This window comes from Palaemon carinicauda, chromosome 27, assembly GCF_036898095.1.
Source record: "Palaemon carinicauda isolate YSFRI2023 chromosome 27, ASM3689809v2, whole genome shotgun sequence".
NCBI lineage: Eukaryota > Metazoa > Arthropoda > Malacostraca > Decapoda > Palaemonidae > Palaemon > Palaemon carinicauda.
The window spans coordinates 85,788,942-85,808,527 of NC_090751.1; the positions used below are offsets into that span (position 1 = coordinate 85,788,942).

Genomic DNA, 19,586 nt, shown 5'->3' on the forward strand with positions numbered 1-19,586 from the left:
TGCGGGTGTGCCCAACAGCGCCATCTGTCGACCAGATACCCAGTTCTCAATGTAAACAAAGACTCAATTTTCTCCTCGTCCCACAGCGTCTCTATTGGGGAGGAAGGGAGGGTCGTTTAATTTATATATTCACCGGGTAAGTATATTCAAAAATTTATTTTATAATTAAAATATCATTTTTAAATATTTAACTTAGCCGGTGAATATATAGCTGATTCACACCCAGGGTGGTGGGTAGAGACCAGTTAAATATGTTTACATCTTATGAGCTAAGAGTTTTTATTTCATTTTAGAAGTTATCAAAATAACAAAAACAAAATAAATAGGTACCTGGTAAGGAAGTCGACTTGAACAATTACTCTGCCTTTTAAGTACGTCTTCCTTACGGAGCCTCGCGATCCTCTTAGGATGCTGATCGACCCCTAGGATCTGAAGTATCAAGGGTTGCAACCCATACAACAGGACCTCATCAAACACCTAATCTAGGCGCTCTCAAGAAATGACTTTGACCACCCGCCAAATCAACCAGGATGCGAAAGGCTTCTTAGCCTTCCGGACAACCCAAAAAACAACAATAAAAACATTTCAAGAGAAAGATTAAAAGGGTATGGAATTAGGGAATTGTAGTGGTTGAGCCCTCACCCACTACTGCACTCGCTGCTACGAATGGTCCCAGTGTGTAGCAGTCCTCGTAAAGAGACTGGACATCCTTTAGATAAAAAGACGCAAACACTGACTTGCTTCTCCAATAGGTTGCGTCCATTATACTTCGCAGAGATCTATTTTGCTTAAAGGCCACGGAAGTTGCGACAGCTCTAACTTCGTGTGTCCTCACCTTAAGCAATGCTTGGTCTTCCTCACTCAGATGTGAATGAGCTTCTCGTATTAACAATCTGATAAAGTAGGATAAAGCATTCTTTGACATAGGCAAAGATGGTTTCTTAACTGAACACCATAAAGCTTCAGATTGGCCTCGTAAAGGTTTAGTTCGCTTTAAATAGAACTTAAGAGCTCTCACAGGGCATAAGACTCTTTCTAGTTCATTGCCTACCATATTCGATAAGCTGGGAATATCGAACGATTTCGGCCAAGGTCGAGAAGGCAGCTCATTTTTGGCTAGAAAACCAAGTTGTAGCGAACATGTAGCTTTTTCTGACGAAAATCCGATGTTCTTGCTGAAGGCATGAATCTCACTGACTCTTTTAGCTGTGGCTAAGCATACCAGGAAAAGTGTCTTTAAAGTGAGATCTTTCAGGGAGGCAGATTGTAGCGGCTCAAACCTGTCTGACATGAGGAATCTTAGTACCATGTCTAAATTCCAACCAGGTGTAACCAAACGACGCTCCTTCGTGGTCTCAAAAGACTTAAGGAGGTCCTGAAGATCTTTATTGTTGGAAAGATCTAAGCCTCTATGCCGGAAGACCGATGCCAACATGCTTCTGTAGCCCTTGATAGTGGGAGCTGAAAGGGATCGTCCTTTTCTCAGGTATAAGAGAAAGTTAGCTATTTGAGCTACAGAGGTACTGGTCGAGGATACAGATACTGACTTGCACCAGTTTCGGAAGACTTCCCACTTCGATTGGTAGACTCTAAGGGTGGATGTTCTCCTTGCTCTAGCAATCGCACTGGCTGCCTCCTTCGAAAAGCCTCTAGCTCTCGAGAGTCTTTCGATAGTCTGAAGGCAGTCAGACGAAGAGCGTGGAGGCTTTGGTGTACCTTCTTGACGTGTGGCTGACGTAGAAGGTCCACCCTTAGAGGAAGACTTCTGGGAACGTCTACTAGCCATCGAAGTACCTCGGTGAACCATTCTCTCGCGGGCCAGAGGGGAGCAACTAGCGTCAACCTTGTCCCTTCGTGAGAGGCGAACTTCTGTAGTACCTTGTTGACAATCTTGAACGGTGGGAATGCGTATAGATCTAGATGCGACCAATCTAGGAGAAAGGCATCTATATGTATTGCTGCTGGGTCCGGGACTGGTGAGCAATATATTGGGAGCCTCTTGGTCATCGAGGTTGCGAAGAGATCTATGGTTGGTTGGCCCCAAGTGGCCCAAAGTCTCTTGCATACATCCTTGTGGAGAGTCCATTCCGTTGGAATTACTTGCCCTTTCCGACTGAGACAATCTGCCATGACATTCAAGTTGCCTTGGATGAACCTCGTTACTAGTGATATGTTTTGACCTTTTGACCAGATGAGCAGGTCCCTTGCGATCTCGTACAACGTCAGTGAGTGGGTCCCTCCTTGCTTGGAGATGTACGCCAAGGCAGTGGTGTTGTCCGAGTTCACTTCCACCACTTTGCCTCGAAGGAGAGACCTGAAGCTTTTCAAGGCCAGATGTACTGCCAGCAGCTCCTTGCAGTTGATATGCATGATCATTTGACTCGAGTTCCACAGTCCTGAACATTCCCGACCGTCTAATGTCGCGCCCCAGCCTACGTCCGATGCGTCCGAGAAGAGAACGTGGTTGGGAGTCTGAACAGCCAGGGGAAGACCCTCTCTTAGGTTGATACTGTCCTTCCACCAAGTCAGGCAAGACTTCATCTTTTCGGAAATGGGGATCGAGACCGCTTCTAGCGTCTTGTCCTTTTTCCAGTGAAAAGCTAGATGGTATTGAAGAGGACGGAGGTGTAGTCTTCCTAATGACACAAATTGTTCCAGGGATGATAGCGTCCCTACCAGACTCATCCACTTCCTGACTGAGCATTGTTCCTTCTTCAGCATGTTCTGGATGCAAAACTGGGCTTGGCTTATTCTGGGGGCCGACGGAAAAGCCCGAAAAGCTAGACTGTGAATCTCCATCCCTAAATACACAATAGTTTGGGATGGGACCAGTTGTGACTTTTCCATATTGACAAGGAGACCCAATTCCTTGGTCAGATCTAGAGTCCACTTTAGATCCTTCAGACAGCGACGACTGGAAGAGGCCCTGAGAAGCCAGTCGTCCAAATAGAGGGAGGCTCGGATGTCCGATAAATGAAGGAATTTGGCTACATTCCTCATCAGCCTCGTAAACACAAGAGGAGCTGTGCTTAGGCCAAAGCACAGGGCTTGAAACTGGTAGACAACCTTTTCGAAAACGAATCTCAGAAAAGGTTGGGAGTCCGGGTGGATGGGGACGTGGAAGTAGGCGTCCCTTAGGTCTAAAGAGACCATCCAGTCTTCCCTTCTGACCGCTGCTAAGACTGACTTTGTGGTCTCCATGGAGAACGTCTGCTTTGTGACAAAGACATTCAGAGCACTGACGTCTAGCACCGGCCTCCACCCTCCTGTCTTCTTTGACACCAAGAAGAGGCGGTTGTAGAATCCCGGAGATTGAAGGTCCGAGACTTTGACCACCGCTCCCTTCTCTAGTAAAAGAGACACTTCCCGTTTCAAGGCTCGTCTCTTGTCGTCCTCTCTGTACCTGGGAGAGAGATCGATGGGAGACGTTGCTAGAGGGGGTTTCCGTACAAAAGGGATCTTGTACCCCTCTCTGAGCAACTTCACAGATTGTGCATCTGCGCCTCTCTTCTCCCAGGTCTGCCAGAAGTTCTTGAGTCTGGCTCCCACTGCTGTCTGAAGATGCGGGCAGTCAGACTCTGCCCTTATAGGACTTGAATCCTTTCTTCTTTCCTCGTTTCCCTTCGGCACGAGCACCTCCTCTGCTGGAGGCTCTGCCACGAAAGGGCGGAATAAAACGGGACGCTGGAGTGTCCATCCTTGGTCTAGCTGACAAGGTAGGCAAAGGGGGAGCTTTGCGAGCGGAGGACGCAACAAGATCGTGAGTGTCCTTCTGCACCAATGAAGCGGCTATTTCCTTAATCAGGGCTTCTGGAAAAAGGCACTTGGAAAGAGGAGCAAAGAGAAGCTCAGATCTCTGGCACGGTGTAACTCCAGCTGAAAGGAATGAGCAGAGGTTTTCTCGCTTTTTAAGGACTCCGGACACAAATGATGCAGCAAGCTCATTAGACCCATCACGTACGGCCCTGTCCATGCAGGACATAATGAGCAAGGAAGTCTCTTTCTCTGTCGGAGAGATCTTTCTGCTTAGGGCTCCTAGACACCAGTCTAAGAAGTTAAAAACTTCGAAGGCCCTAAAAATACCTTTCAAAAGGTGGTCCAGGTCCGAAGATGACCAACATATCTTTGAGCGTCTCATGGCAAGGCGGCGGGGAGAGTCTACAAGACTTGAGAAGTTGCCCTGGGCAGAGGCAGGAACTCCCAAGCCGAGAACTTCTCCCGTGGCATACCAGACGCTCGATCTAGAAGAGAGTCTAGCAGGGGGAAACGCAAAGGCTGTCTTCCCTAAACTCTTCTTGGACTGCAACCATTCTCCTATCACCCGCAAAGCTCTCTGGGACGAGCGTGCGAGGACGAGTCTAGTAAAGGCAGGAGTGGTAGACGGCATGCCTAACACAAACTCTGACGGCGGAGAACAAGGAGCCACAGAAACAAACTGGTCCGGAAACAGCTCTTTGAAAATGGCCAAAACTTTTCTAAAGTCCAAAGAGGGTTGAGTAGACTCAGACTCGTCCAAATCTGATTGTGGTTCATCTATGTGTGCAGCAACATCATCATCAGAAAGTTCCTCATCCGACAACTGATGAGGAAACAGCAACGGAGTGGGTAACGGCTGGTTCGCTGAGTCCGGTCGCACTGGTGCATGCGTGACTGAGCCGGACGCAACGTCATGGAACTGCTGCCCAGTCTGTGAGCTGGCAACAACCATGGCAGCGCGGGGACGCACAGCGTCTACTCCAGACTGTCTGGACTGATGTGGGTGCGCAGTGGAAACCACACTGGGTTGCGGAGGTTGACGCACCGCGTCAAAACAAAGCAACTCTGACGGTTGTTGAACCTCCAGAACGTCAACGGCAACCTCCGTGCGTCGCTTAACGTCAACATGCGGCTGGTAGATCACACTGGAACGCATGGGTGGAGGAACTCTCTCAACTGGTGTGCGTGAGAAGGTTACCTCAGCGTCCACAGGACGCACAACCGATCGTGTGGAAGGTTGTAGGCTAGGTACTGCACTAGCTGGTGCGGCAGCAACCTTCTCCGCACGAAAGTCCTGCATTAGAGACGTCAGTTTAGACTGCATGTCTTGCAGTAGAGACCACTTAGGGTCTACGGGAGCAGGTGCGGCGACAGACGGTGTTACTGTCTGAAGCGGTACCGCTTTGCCTCTCTTAGGCGGTGAGCAGTCATCGGATGACGGCAACGAGTCCGAACTGACCCAGTGGCTACAACCGGGCCGTTGGACTTGTGCTGAAGGGACCGATTTGCGTTTTAACGGTCGCGAGGCCTTGGTCCAAGGTTTCTTGCGAGAAACACCTTCAGAAGACGAGGTATAAATGGGCTCTCTCGTCTTAGTTAGGTAGGAGCGATCTTGGGTAGATACGCCCGATACCACGGAGGGAACGTCTGTTCGCTGATTACAGTAAAGCCTTTCGAACCCATGTGTCGTACGACATTGCTTCTCCCCTGGACTTGGGAGCTTGCAAGAGGTCCCGGACTAGGAGGACGACAGGCACGAACAGACGAACCCTCAAGCGCAACACTATCCACAACACTATCACTCGGCACTTTAGCACTTCCCACTGCACTTTTGCACTTAAGCTCCTTCACATCCGCCATGAGCTGATTACGGTCACTAGCAAGGGACTCAACTCTCTCACCCAGAGCCTGGATGGCACGCATCATATCAGCCATCGATGGTTCCTGAGTGCCAGGAGGGGGGTTAGGAGCAACCACTACAGGGGAAGGAATAGGTTGTGGGGCATGAGGAGAGGATATATCAATAGAACGAGAAGAACTTCTCCTAACTCTATCTCTCTCTAGCCTACGTGTATACTTTTGAAATTCGATAAAATCGAATTCCGAAAGGCCAATGCACTCCTCACACCGATCTTCCAATTGACAGGTTTTATCCCGACAATTGGAACAAACAGTGTGAGGGTCGATAGAAGCCTTCGGAAGACGCCTTGAACAGTCCCTAGCATTGCACTTCCTAAATTTGGGGACTTGTGAAGGGTCAGCCATTTTGAATTGGTCAAGGGAAATTCCAAAAAACTATCAAAAAGTCATCAACAAAGAATCCGTTATCAAAAAGAGTTCAAGGATTTGTGTGAAGAGAAACCCTGCACAGCGAAAGCTCAAAACTAGAATAAAGTACTTCACCAATTAGATGTGAAAAACTCCAGTTTAGCAACAGCGAGTAAAGTACGTCTTGTCGACACCTCGACAGAGAGAAAATTGAGTCTTTGTTTACATTGAGAACTGGGTATCTGGTCGACAGATGGCGCTGTTGGGCACACCCGCAACCTGTGTAGCGATCGCTGGCGAGTTTTTACCGTAGAGTTGTCTGTCGAGCAACAGAGTTGCAGCTATATAATCACCGGCTAAGTTAAATATTGAAAAATATAATTTTTCTAAAATCTTTTGTAATACTTAATGCTGCGTACGATATTTTCAAATCAAAATATAATTTTGATACTTGCATAGTAATTACATAGCTATACAGTCTTTATAACAACTGAGGTTTGGAGTTGGCAAGTGAAAATGAAAATAAGAAAAATCCCTAAACAAGACTGCAGCCCCAAGCATAATCATCCACATAGGTAAACAGGGTAGGCCATATGTAGCCTACTATCTTTCTCAATGTCATGGGGGGGGGGGGTTAGAACTACGTGACCATTGTGTAATTCGTTTTTTGTGGCCAAATATCATTTCTTTACATTCTTACCAAAAAGTTACATAGCTGAATCCCAAACTTAAATGGAGGCGAGTCGAGTTAACCCAAGTAAGTATGCAATACAATAACTATTCTTTTAGCCTGTATATGTGCCAAAAGGATTTCACCAGACAAATAGCTCAAATATGAACTCTTGCTGTTTAAGACATCACTGATTGCGAGTGCAGGATCACTTTACAGTTTGATCATAGAACCTTATTCAGGAAATGTGACCTAGTGCTAGAGATAATTCGACCAATAGTGCACAAGACCGTTAGCTACAAACTTATGTCATAAATGTAACCTCCTACACACATATACCTCCATACTTCCTTTAAAACAGCAATCATAATCAATTTAACAGCATAGTATAGAAAAGGAAGCTTAAGGGTTTTACAGTTTCCGTGCCATGAAGCACCCTACTGCAATCAGAGGACCTGAAGTACAACAATGATTAGATGTCACTGCTACACTTTTCCAGTAGTGGTGGGTAAAACTTACGCTGTCATATCACATTTAAAAAGATCTAAGTTTTTTTATGTTAGAATTACTTCTAATGTTTTCATTTTTTTTGAAGTACTGTCTGTTGTTGTATTTACTTTTTGTGAAAAAACTACAGAATTGCCTAACTTATTTATATGCCATGCTAATATAAAACCAACTGGGACTTGGTATGCATTATTCACTTCTACATTTTTTGTAATGGGAAATAATAATTCAGTATTGAAACGAATCTGTATTCAACCATGTTTTTAGAGTGAATTATGGTCGAATACCAAAGTGTTTCTATACAGTATACAGAAAATTTATTAAGCTCTAAAAGGGAACTTGTTTATATAACAAGTTCTACAATTCTATTCATCTCAATTTGTTTACAAGTCTCATAAATCATATGCTGTCATAATCAGTGCAACAAAATTCCACATGCATCAACTTCGTGCTTTTCAGCTATTATGTAAATTTTTTTATTTACCATATGATTTTCATAATTTATTTACATTAGTAAAGTACCTTTTTGCCCTTCAAGGGTTACTGTCAATTTTCTTTAGTTAGAAACAGGTTGGGCAGCAAGAAGATGGAAGAAAGGAAGTTGGAAAAGAGGTAGAGTAGAAGTCTACGAATCAAGTGTAGCTAGGGGCTGAAGGAACCTTGCAAAAATCCCTAAGTAATGCCTACACTGCACCGCGTGAGGTGTATTGATGGCACTAACACCAGGCCATCTGATTTTGGTGTTCATTTAGCAATTATGGTTCAGTTAGTTGCAAATGCAACAGGAGTAACCATGAAAAGCTATGGAAACTACACTTGCAAGCTGCTTGCCATACTTTCTAGTTTTGCTTCTGCTTCATCCCATCTAAATGCCAGTCATTGTTAACTTTAACATCGCTACACTTATTCTAGAAGACAGTGGTCACCCTTTTGAAAGGGGTAGGTATATTCAACAGAGTAGTCTTTATTTCTTAGAGAATAATATTAAGTAGTAGTCCTCTGCTAACAGTCTTATCTTCCTGCTGTGGGAACTTGTCTTCACTGGTAATTCACAGGTTCACATTGGTTATAAGCTTCACTTCATGGAGACAACCGCCTTCCTTATCTCTACATATTGTGAACTTCAAAAGGCAGCCACACAACCCACATAAATTCAAGGTTTTAGATACACAGGTTCCACTGATAAGTGAAAAGCTAATGATTGAGGTGATGGCATATAGATCATTGGGTTTCTGGTCCCAAAATGACAAATTCGAAGATAATTTGTATTTTTCCTAACCATACAAACCTTAGCTATTTACAAAGGGTTTACTTTTAGCGCAGCTGAAATGACGAGCCAATAGTTTTTAACGAGGGTTAATTACCCCCGCGTTAGTTAGCGGGGGGTGGGGAAGGGTAGCTTGCTACCCCTCCCCCCTCCACACACCGGTGACTTGCTTCACTTCACTTAGAGGTAGGACTTGACTTGGGGGTCAGGGATGGCGGGCACATATGTGTAAATAGCTAAGGTTTGTATGGTTAGGAAAAATACAAATTATCTTCGAATTTGTCATTTGTTCCGTAACCGAAATACAAACCACGCTATTTACAAAGGGTGACTTACCCCTTAGGAAGGGTGGAAAGTCCCCAGCCTTACTGACTTCGGCTTGCCCGGGGGCTCGATCCCTTAGTGAGCAGCACTAGAGAGAGGGAGCCCCTGTACCTCACAGGTTCCTAGCATCGCTAGGAACGAGTGGCCTACATAAGTAGTGTGAGGAGGAGAGTGTGACTCGTCCTATGAAGTTGACCTTGAGACCTTCAGATAGGAATTCTAGGATAGGACGTTCCCCATACCACCTCGTCAGGGTATGGGAGACGCAACAGTATTAAGCTTAATACTAGGAGCACAAAGAAGCATGGGTTACCTGCAGAGGTCGAGGTCAGCTATGCGAGGACCAGGATGCTGCTTCCCCAAGAGAGGGGAGAATGAAGAAAGAAGTAAGGGTCAGACATACTCTTTCATTCACACAGACTAAGACCGGGTAACAACGCCCTCAACCTACTGCTACTTGTCCAAAAAGGAGCCTGAGGTTAGACCAGCTGTTGTGCAGCCACCACAGGGCCGATAGAGAACGTATCGAGGCTCCTGTGGGTCACGTCTTGCAGGTAGTGGGCTGTGAAGGTCGTTTGACGCTTCCAGACCCCCGCTTGAAGTACCTGCGTCACAGAGAAGTTTCTCTTGAAGGCCAGGGATGTAGCAATACCCCTGACATCGTGGGCCCGAGGGCGACGTGACGGAGGAGGGTCAGGATTCAGGGCATGGTGGATAACCCTTCGAATCCAAGCAGAGATGGTGTTCCTTGTGACCCTCCTCTTTGTCCTGCCTGTGCTCACAAACAAAGCTCGCACATGAGGACGGACTGCAGCCGTTCTCTTCAAGTAGTACCTCGGACACCTCACTGGGCATAGTAGCAGCTGGTCTGGGTCGTTTGTTACAGAACGGAGACTCGCGATCCTGAAAGAGTCGAACCGAGGATCCGGCACTCCAGGATTCTGAGTCTTGGCCACAAACTCAGGGACGAACCTGAACGTTACCTCCCCCCATCCCCTTGAATGGGCGATGTCGTACGAGAGACCATGAAGTTCACTAACTCGCTTGGCCGAGGCCAAGGCGAGTAGGAAAGCCGTCTTCCAAGACAGGTGGCGATCGGAGGCCTGGCGTAATGGCTCGAAGGGAGGTCTCTTGAGAGACCTGAGAACTCGAACCACGTTCCAAGGAGGGGGTCTCACTTCCGACTGGGGGCAGGTAAGCTCATAGCTACGTATGAGTAAAGAGAGTTCTAGCGATGAAGAAATATCCACGCCCTTCAATCTGAAGGCCAAGCTTAAGGCTGAGCGATAGCCTTTCACTGCCGAGACAGAAAGGCGCATTTCTTCTCGCAGATACACAAGGAAGTCCGCTATTGCTGGAATAGTGGCATCGAGTGGAGAGATACCCCTTCCACGACACCAACCACAAAAGACTCTCCACTTCGCTTGGTAGACTCCCTCAGAGGACCTTCGCAGGTGCCGAGACATTCTCTCCGCAACCTGTTGCGAAAAGCCTCTCTCCGCGAGGAGACGCTGGATAGTCTCCAGGCGTGAAGCCGAAGCGAGGCTACGGCCCTGTGAGGGACACCGGAGTGGGGTTGTCTGAGAAGCTCGTGTCGTGGAGGAAGCTCCCTTGGGAGTTCCGTCAGGAGTTGCAGAAGGTCCGGAAACCATTCCGCGTGATGCCATAGCGGAGCTACTAGAGTCATGGAACAGTTGACCGATAGTCTGGTCCTGTTGAGCACCCTTCTCATCAGACAGAATGGTGGGAAGGCGTACACGTCGATGTTGTCCCACCGTTGCTGGAAAGCATCTTGCCAGAGTGCCTTGGGGTCCGGGACTGGTGAGCAGTACAGGGGCAGCTTGAAGTTCAAGGCTGTCGCGAACAAGTCCACCGTCGGGGAACCCCACAAAGTCAGGACTTTGTTGGCTATCTGAGGATCCAAAGACCACTCGGTACTCACTATCTGCGAAGCCCTGCTCAGACTGTCGGCGAGCACATTCCTCTTGCCAGGAATGAAGCGAGCTGATAGTGTTATCGAGTGGGTTTCGGTCCACCTCAGAGTCTCTACTGCAAGATGGGATAGCTGTTGCGAAAAAGTGCCTCCCTGCTTGTTGATATAAGCCACTACCGTGGTGTTGTCGCTCATCACCACCACGGAGTGACCCGCCAGGAACCGTTGGAACTGTTGAAGGGCCAGAAAGACGGCCTTCAATTCTAGCAGGTTGATGTGTAGGCACTTTTCTGATTCTGACCAAAGGCCTGAGGCCCTCTGGTTCAGAACGTGCGCCCCCCACCCTTCTTTTGACGCGTCCGAAAACAGAGTCAATTCCGGGGGAAGGACGAGAAGACTCACTCCCTTTCGCAGGTTCTCGTCGGCCAGCCACCACCGCAAGTCCGTCTGTTCCAGAGACCCCATTGGGATCAGAGTGTCCGGGGAATCGGATCCTTGATTCCACCGGGACTTGAGCCGCCATTGAAGGGATCTCATCCTGAGGCGGCTGTTTGGAACCAGACGGGCCAGGGAGGATAGGTGGCCCAAGAGACGCAACCACGATTGGGCGGGGAGTTCTTTTCGCCTGAGGAAAGGTTCCGCCACCCTCCTCAGCCTTGCTATCCGGTCGTCTGATGGAAAGGCTTTGTGGAGATTGGTGTCTATTAGCATGCCTAGATAAACCAGTCGCTGGGACGGCTGCAGAGAGGACTTCTCGAGGTTTACCACGATCCCCAGATCCTGGCAAAGATCTAGAAGCCTGTCTCGGTGTCGAAGAAGGGTCGACTCCGAGTCTGCTAGGATCAGCCAATCGTCTAGGTAACGAAGGAGACGAATGCCGTTCCTGTGCGCCCAAGTCGAAATCAGGGTGAACACTCTGGTGAACACCTGAGGAGCTGTGGAGAGACCGAAACACAGCACCTTGAACTGGTAGATCTTGTTGTCTAGGCAGAATCTCGGGTACTTCCTGGAAGACGGATGGATTGGGATCTGGAAGTACGCATCCTTTAGATCCAGTGTACACATGAAGTCTTGTGGTCTCACCGCAAGTCTGACTGTGTCTGCTGTCTCCATGCTGAACCGGGTTTGTTTGACAAACCTGTTCAGAGCCGAGAGATCGATGACGGGTCTCCAGTCTCCAGTAGCCTTCTTTACAAGAAAGAGTCGACTGAAGAAGCCTGGAGAGCCGTCCACGACCTCCTGGAGAGCACCCTTCTCGAACATGGTCTTGACTTCGGCCTGAAGGGCCAGCCCCTTTGCCGATCCCATGGCATAGGAGCTCAACGACACTGGATTCGCTGTCAGGGGAGGTTGAGATGACGTGAACGGGACGCGATAACCTTGGCCGATCACCGAGATCGTCCAAGCATCGGCCCCGAGATGTTGCCACCTGCGGACGCAACGCTGAAGGCATCCCCCCACAGGTGGACACGCAGGGGGACTGCCACCCCTAGGGCTTGCGGCCGCGGCCGCCACCCCTAGAAGTCTTGCCTCCCCTGGAGGACTTACCACCCCTCTTGACCTTGGCTGGAAAGGGCTGGGGCTTAGACACCACTTTCTTAGCTGCCGGTGCCTGTTTTGGAGCCTTACGAGGCTGTTGCTGCTGTTGTGGCGGGGCTGGAGGCTTATAGGGCCGAGTTGTAAGGGCCCTGTGGAGGAGGGAGTCCGTGCTGGATTTCCTCCACCTCTCAGCTGTTCGCTCCAAGTCTTGAGGCTCAAACAGGCTCTCCCCCAGGAGGGAGGCATGTCGGAGCCTACACACATCTACGGCGGGGACCTTCGGATGGAATCTCTCGGACACAGCATCGCGACGCTTCAACACCGAGTTGGCCCACAGGGTGGTAACCTGGTGCGCCAAGAACTCGATGGAGCGGGTGCCCGAGAGCAAGAAGGTCTCTAGGGCCTTCCTATTGGTCTCCTTGGACAAGTCCTCAGATCGCAATAGGATGCCCAGAGATCCTAACCAGAAGTCCAGCCACGAAGTGGCCTGCATGGCACACTTAGCGACCTTCTCGTGGTTAAGGATCTCTGCCGCCGAGAACGACACCTGCCGGGCAGAGAGTTTCTCCAAGGGAACTCCCTTCGCCAGCTCCTCCACAGAGTGATGGAGCGGAAGAGCGAGGTTGTGCTCACCCAGGATCTCGAAATACCTCCTCTGCTGAAGGCGAGGAGGAGGGATGAGTTTGTTCCCGGCAGTGGAACGACTGGAGGAGGCAAGAAGTGCGAGCTGAGCATTGGCCCTAGCTCTGGCACTCTTCAGCCCCCGAGACCAGGGCAGAGCTGCACTGGTCTTAGGGGCCTTCCGAACGTCGAACACTTCATCCAGAATTGTGTCTTTGCCTTCACGGGGGGGGATGACTGGATCCGTAAGACTGTTAAGTTGCCTTATCAGGCTTAGGACCTGCCAGAAGGCATGTTCGGACTCTTGCTGTTCTCCTCCCTGTGGGCTGGCAGCTAAGTCTCCTGCCCCAGGAATCTCTTCCTGGGGTGATACGTGGACATTCCCCTGGGTAGTCATGGGTTCCTGTCGAATCCTTGCAGAGGATTTAGGGATGGTCTTGGAATCCTTGGGCTCCCTCCTAGGAGGGATACAGGATCCCAACAACGAGGTTCGAGGGGCCCCTTCCTCACGAGACAATTCTCCTGCCTGAAGCGAAGTCTCCCCCCCTGGTGCCGGGGGGAAGACTACCGGTCCACTGGACTCACCTGAGGACGGAAAGGCCTCGTCCACTGGAGAAGGAGAGAGTACTCGTGCAGGAGAGGGGACCCTCGAGACCGACCTCTTGGGAACCAACTTCGCCCTGGGGGAAGTCACCACGAAGTCCACTCCTCTCTTTCTCTTCAGCGTAGGAGAGACAGCCGCTGGTTTGGTACCCTGGCCGGCGAGTGCTGGTTTCATAACCCTCACTAACGCCCGTGCCAGCGGACCAAACCAAGTCTGCTGCTCAAAGGACACAGAGTCCGAAATCCTCGCTAAGGTGAAAGGGATCGGGCGATCCTTTGGAGTGGACACGACGGTAGCCTACCTGCCTGAAAAGAAGGTGGGGAAGAATGCTGTAATGACCTGTCCTCGTCCTGCAATACCAACCTGTGCTTGGATGGAGGTGATCCCGAGTGCCGTCTAGGAGCACGCGTCCCTGCTGCTACCACCGGCTTTGGAATTCGCCGCGAACTATGGTCGCGCGAGGGTGAACGGTCGCGCAAAGGCGAATGGTTGCGCGAGTGATCGCGCGGGCGCACAGGCGAGCGGTCGCGCGGGCGCGCAGGCGAGCGATCGCGCGGGCGCGCAGGCGAGCGATCGCGCGGGCGCGCAGGCGAGTGGGCGTGAGGGTGGGCAGGTAAATGAACACGTGTCCGAGGCGACGAACGCAAGCGATGGCGCGACGGCGAGGGATCGTGCTGCCGCGTAGGTGAAGAAGATCGCTGGCGATAATGATCACGTGATGGTAAGCGATGGCGAGCAGCATGTGAAGGTGAATGATTGCGCGCAAGAGGGCGGTCGTTCAGGGTTGCGCGATGAGGAGCAGCATGCGTAAGCGGGCGATCGTTCAGGGTTGTGCGATGGCGAGCAGCATGCGCCGGTGAATGATCGCGTGAAAGGGTGCGATGGTGATCAGCATCCGCAGGAAGGCGATCGTTCAGGGTTGTGCGATGAGGAGCAGTATGCGTAAGCGGGCGATCGTGCAGGGTTGTGCGATGGCGAGCAGCATGCGCAGGTGAATGATCGCGTGAAAGGGTGCGATGGTGATCAGCATCCGCAGGAGGGCGATCGTTCAGGGTATTGCGATGAGGAGCAGCATGCGAAAGCGGGCGATCGTGCAGGGTTGTGCGATGGCGAGCAGCATGCGTAAGCGGGCGATCGTGCAGGGTTGTGCGATGGTGATCAGCATCCGCAGGAGGGCGATCGTTCAGGGTATTGCGATGAGGAGCAGCATGCGTAAGCAGGCGATCATGCAGGTTCGTGCGATGGCGGGCAGCATGTGAAGGTGATCGCTGGCGAACTGGTGATCGCTGGCGAGCTGGTGATCGCTGGCGAGCTGGTGATCGCTGGCGAGCTGGTGATCGCTGGCGAGCAGAAGGTCGACGCGTGTCCTGTGAGAGGATAGGTTCACGAGCAGGAACGGGAAGATCGCTGGCGCGTTGGCGAACATGTGTTTCTGACACACGATGGTGAGCAGGGAGTTCAGCAGGAACTAAAGGGTGGTCAGAGACCGCAGGGCGATGGTCCTCAAATGAGCGCTGACGCTCGGAAGAGAGCTGACGAGCAGGAGAGCGCTGGCGAGGGGGGCGAACCTCAGGAGAGAGCCGACGAGCAGGTGAGCGTCGGCGAGCAGGAGAGTCTTGGCGAGCAGGAGATCGTCGACGAGCAGGAGATCGCTGGCGAGCAGGAGAGCGCTTGTGCGCTGGCCCTGCTCGCGTAAGGGAAGAATCCCTTAGCCCCGAAGGGACCGTTGCCCGTCGGGTGACGAGTTCTCCAGAAGGCGAAGATCCGGCAGGAGATGGAGAGCGGTCCGCAGAGAGGTTCAAGGAGGGCGGAGTAGTCGGTTGAGGCTGACGAGGAGAGTCCCCCCCGGAGGACGAAGACCCAAAAAGGCGCCTCTTAGTCCCCCTGTAAGGGGAAGGGAGGCCCTTGTGGCGTAGAGGGCGGTGAGCCTTACGGCGGAGGCGGCCTCGGGGGAGATCGTCGGGACCATCGGTCCTCCGAAGGGGAGTCTCCTTCAAAACACTTCCCTCAGAAGGAAGCTGGGCAGCAGTCGAGACCGAAGGACTCACTTCCCCCTTCGAAGGATGCACGGAAGGAGGAGGAGAGCCTAGAGCACCATCACCAGCAACAGCACCTGCGTCGGAAGGCCCAGCCACGTCGGAGGCCTCTGTCACCACGACGTCGACAATAGACAGAGGGTCTACCTCCGCTACCACCGGCGACTGTTTAACAGCGGCCCCCAACGAGACAAGGTCAATAAGAGCGACCCTGGAGGGCAAGCCCTTAAGCCCCAGGGACGACCAAATCTGCAACAGATCATCACTGGATAAAGTATTATTATCAATAACCTCCCCCGGAGGAGGAGGGGGAACCGCCTCGCTATGGGAGGCGACGCCCTCTCCCCCCACCCAAGGTAGGGAAACAGAACAAGGGCCTGCGCTCCCACTCGGACGACTCTCCTTAGGAGGCGGACGAGGGGGAGCTTCGGAGGAGGTTTGGGCGGCGGAAGAAGAGTCCCGAGAACCTTCCTCCTTCAAGGCTAACCCCGGAGGAGAACGGTCTCTCTTGGACTTCTTCTTACGCCGACGGCCAAACCTCTCCCACTGGGACGCAGACCACTCCCTGCACTCACGGCACATGTTATCCTGGTCGCACCGTCGGCCCCGACATTGAGGGCAGAGGGTGTGAGGATCCGTAATCACGTCCGACATGAAAGTCCCACAAGGACGGCCGGCAATCCAGGGCATGTCCGCATATTAAATAAAAGAAAATAACTGAAGGTCAACTTCCAACCAATCACACAAGCTGTAAAGAAAAAGAAGAAAATTAAAGGCTGTCACGAAGGCGATGAACAGACACGTCTGATCACCGCCGAGCCAAAAGTGAAGTGAAGCAAGTCACCGGTGTGTGGAGGGGGGAGGGGTAGCAAGCTACCCTTCCCCACCCCCCGCTAACTAGCGCGGGGGTAATTAACCCTCGTTAAAAACTATTGGCTCGTCATTTCAGCTGCGCTAAAAGTAAACCCTTTGTAAATAGCGTGGTTTGTATTTCGGTTACGGAACAAAACTTAATTAAAAGGGTCAGTCATACAAAAGAGGTCCTTTTTTCTACAAGAGAAAAAGTTTGTCAAATTACTACTATATTGACATGAATCAATACATAAGAATATTTTATAATGTCCTGCAAGCTTTAAATAATATTTAACTATTCTGTAATGAATTATAAATTATCTTAATTCCAAAGTAGCCTGGATGAAAGACAACAAAACAAACCTTATCATATTGACAGACAACAACATTTTCAGTGTCAAACATATCCGATGTGTCGTCGTCACTGACATCATCTTCGGAATTCAAGGGTTCCTGAAATAGATTGAAATTCTATATAGCAAGTAATGCAGATTCAACATTAAAAGATATCTGTATAGTGCATTCGTAGAATTACAGTAAGAAATAAAAAAAAATTACTATTAAAGCTGTACAAATAGTAATCTTGATAGAAATTAAATACATATTAGTATACTTTTCTGTACTCATCCAATTTTCATATAATCAGGGCAGGTCTTCACCGACTGGTTCACAGGCGTCTTAAACAGCTGGTCTATCAGCTACCAATTCACAGAATCATCTTCCAGTAATACTAAAATTTCAATACTTCCAAACCCATCAATTATTGTGTCTACATAAATTTTATGTATTTTCCAGGTTTCTTTCACTTTATTCCAAAAATTTCCATTTTATCTTTCTGGTGTGCAGAAATTCTTTCCTAGCTTTCCAAATCGCCTAGTGACTTTGACATCTACCTATTCTCCTAAAAGGACCTCTACAACAATCCAGTTTCTCCACATATCACACCAAACACCTCTGCTGACTTTGGTATTCTTTCTTTCCTTCAGTTTTCACTCAATACAGTATCTTATGGTATTTTCTTTACATTTGCCAACATCACATCTCAACTTCCTTATCTCTATTCTTTTGAGAGCTGTTCAACTTTTCTCTAATCATGAAGTCAGCACAACATCAAACTGTGTAAGTATTGTCAAGCATCATACAAAATGGGGGATCAAGCATACCCCCAATTTCAATAACACCAAATTGCTCTACATGAATTGCGCATGACAGCTCTCAGCTCCAGTTATTTTATATATACAATTACCACTTTTTTATATATACAATTACCACTTTTCAAGGAAACACACAAGCACATATGATATACTTTAAGTGAGATAAGATTTTTTGAGACCTAGTCTACTAGCGACTGTTGACATTATGCAACATGGAAATTTTATGCTTTTGATGTCAGCTATAAGTGTAACTTGTTCAAGATCAATTGGCTTAACAACGAGGTTGTTACCTGCTAACCCTGTTGTTAAAGCTAAGTAATTGTATACATAAAACTCTCCATTTCTCAGGATGAAATTACCATCTATGAGGAGGATAAGCACAGAATGCAAGTGCACCAATAAAATAAACTTCCATTTAATCAACACGAGAAAAAAACATGTGGGGCCAAGGCTTCTCATAGACATTGCATAAGAGCACAGGTCTAATCTTCAATCAGCTATTCAGAGAAACATGGTCTTTGGCTAATTTGCCCTTACTGTAACCCATAATCGACTACCATGGACAGTAACGCTTTACATGGCACACTATAGTCAGTGGTAAGGTTATGTTAGAGCAAAAGCTCCTTGAAGTATGCTTCTCATCTGTCAATGTTCCATAGCTTAAATTTTCTTCAAATTTCAATTCCCATTCATGAGTAAACACAGAGAACCTTAACATGGCCTAGGAATGTGATTTGGTTGACTTGCTAAACTAGGAATAATATATCATTCAGCCATTAGGTATATAGTACATTATTTCAAACGGTAAATTAATAGACAAAAATACAAGAACAACTACAATATGTACCTCTTCTACACCTTCAGCATCTTCCTCATCCTCATCTCCATCTATAGAGTTCTTCTCGGTTTCTGCATCTTTATCATCTTCATCGTCATCATCGTCATCTGAGATTTCAGAGGAGCTATCACCAGTTCCATACTGACCATCCACCTGTGAATATATGATACCATGAAAATATGAGTATATTGTATATAGCGGACTGTTGGTGGTTTGTGACAAAATATTGTACATGAGGTGGCCGCAAATAAACATGGCACAATAAAAATAATGAAAATTAAAGTGTAAAAAAAGGGAAAACATTAAAAGTACAAAGATGGAAAATATTAACCCTCCATAACAAAATTAAAAAAAATCAAAATTCAATTTGTGAAATAGATTAAATAAATTACAGTACTGCATACAGCATTATACCTCCAGTGTCTGTTTAACATATGCCGTTATGACTTTACATTGGTCATCCTCGAGTATAAATACAAAAATATATTCCACCTTACGCAATTTTACCCTACCTTAAGTAGGTTTCTATGTCATTCAATAACAATGAAGTGCTGTACTTACTAATGTAGACAGGCATCTGGTACTGTAATAACTACTTTTAAATGTGTAATCTGATGGGTTATTACTGTACTATAAATATAAATGTATCATCAAGTGACGGATCAATTAAAGACGTAGGGCGGGGTATTACTGAACCATTTATTCATAACTGTAATCCGAAGTGATGAGTGGAAAAATATAATCATAAGGAGCAAAATATACCTGCGTAGCTTTTAATCTTTCGTAAATAATTTTGTCCAAGACTTCTTTATCTGCATCTACGGAAACCTGACTATCAGCATTGCTAGTTGATGGCTGATTTCTCAGGCTTCGTGCTGTGGTTGATAGTGTGTTTTTCTTCTTGGGAAACTTTTTATCAGGAGTTGGACATATTGGTTCATCACATGCTCCATCCACCTGTAATAAAAAAAAATTTGATTTTTATCATAAAATGAAATCTTATTGCATACTTACCGAACATTTATATAGCAGTAAGTTCCCTACGAATGACAGACAATAGATTCAAAACTACCACGGTGGCGCCGCCATCGCTGATGTAGGTGACGTCATCTCCCTCCACTCGAGGGAGCTATAGGTACAACTGTCCAGGTAACATCAATTCGTTCTGCCCAGCCATCCACCAGTGGGGAGGAGGGAGGGCTTTGATAAATAATTGT

At 48.4% G+C, this 19,586-nt stretch overlaps 1 protein-coding gene across 1 annotated transcript in view; it reads right to left on the bottom strand.

Annotated features, from left to right (window-relative positions):
• TfIIA-L (transcription factor IIA L) overlaps window positions 1–19,586 on the bottom strand; it is a 68,668-nt gene that overhangs the window by 1,205 nt on the left and 47,877 nt on the right. Inside the window, exons 5-7 of the mRNA XM_068351210.1 lie at window positions 19,132–19,326; window positions 18,379–18,522; window positions 16,741–16,830 (exon numbers count right to left, since the gene is read on the bottom strand). Of these exons, the coding sequence (XP_068207311.1) occupies window positions 16,741–16,830; window positions 18,379–18,522; window positions 19,132–19,326 (429 nt within the window). The remainder of the gene's footprint in view (window positions 1–16,740; window positions 16,831–18,378; window positions 18,523–19,131; window positions 19,327–19,586) is intronic.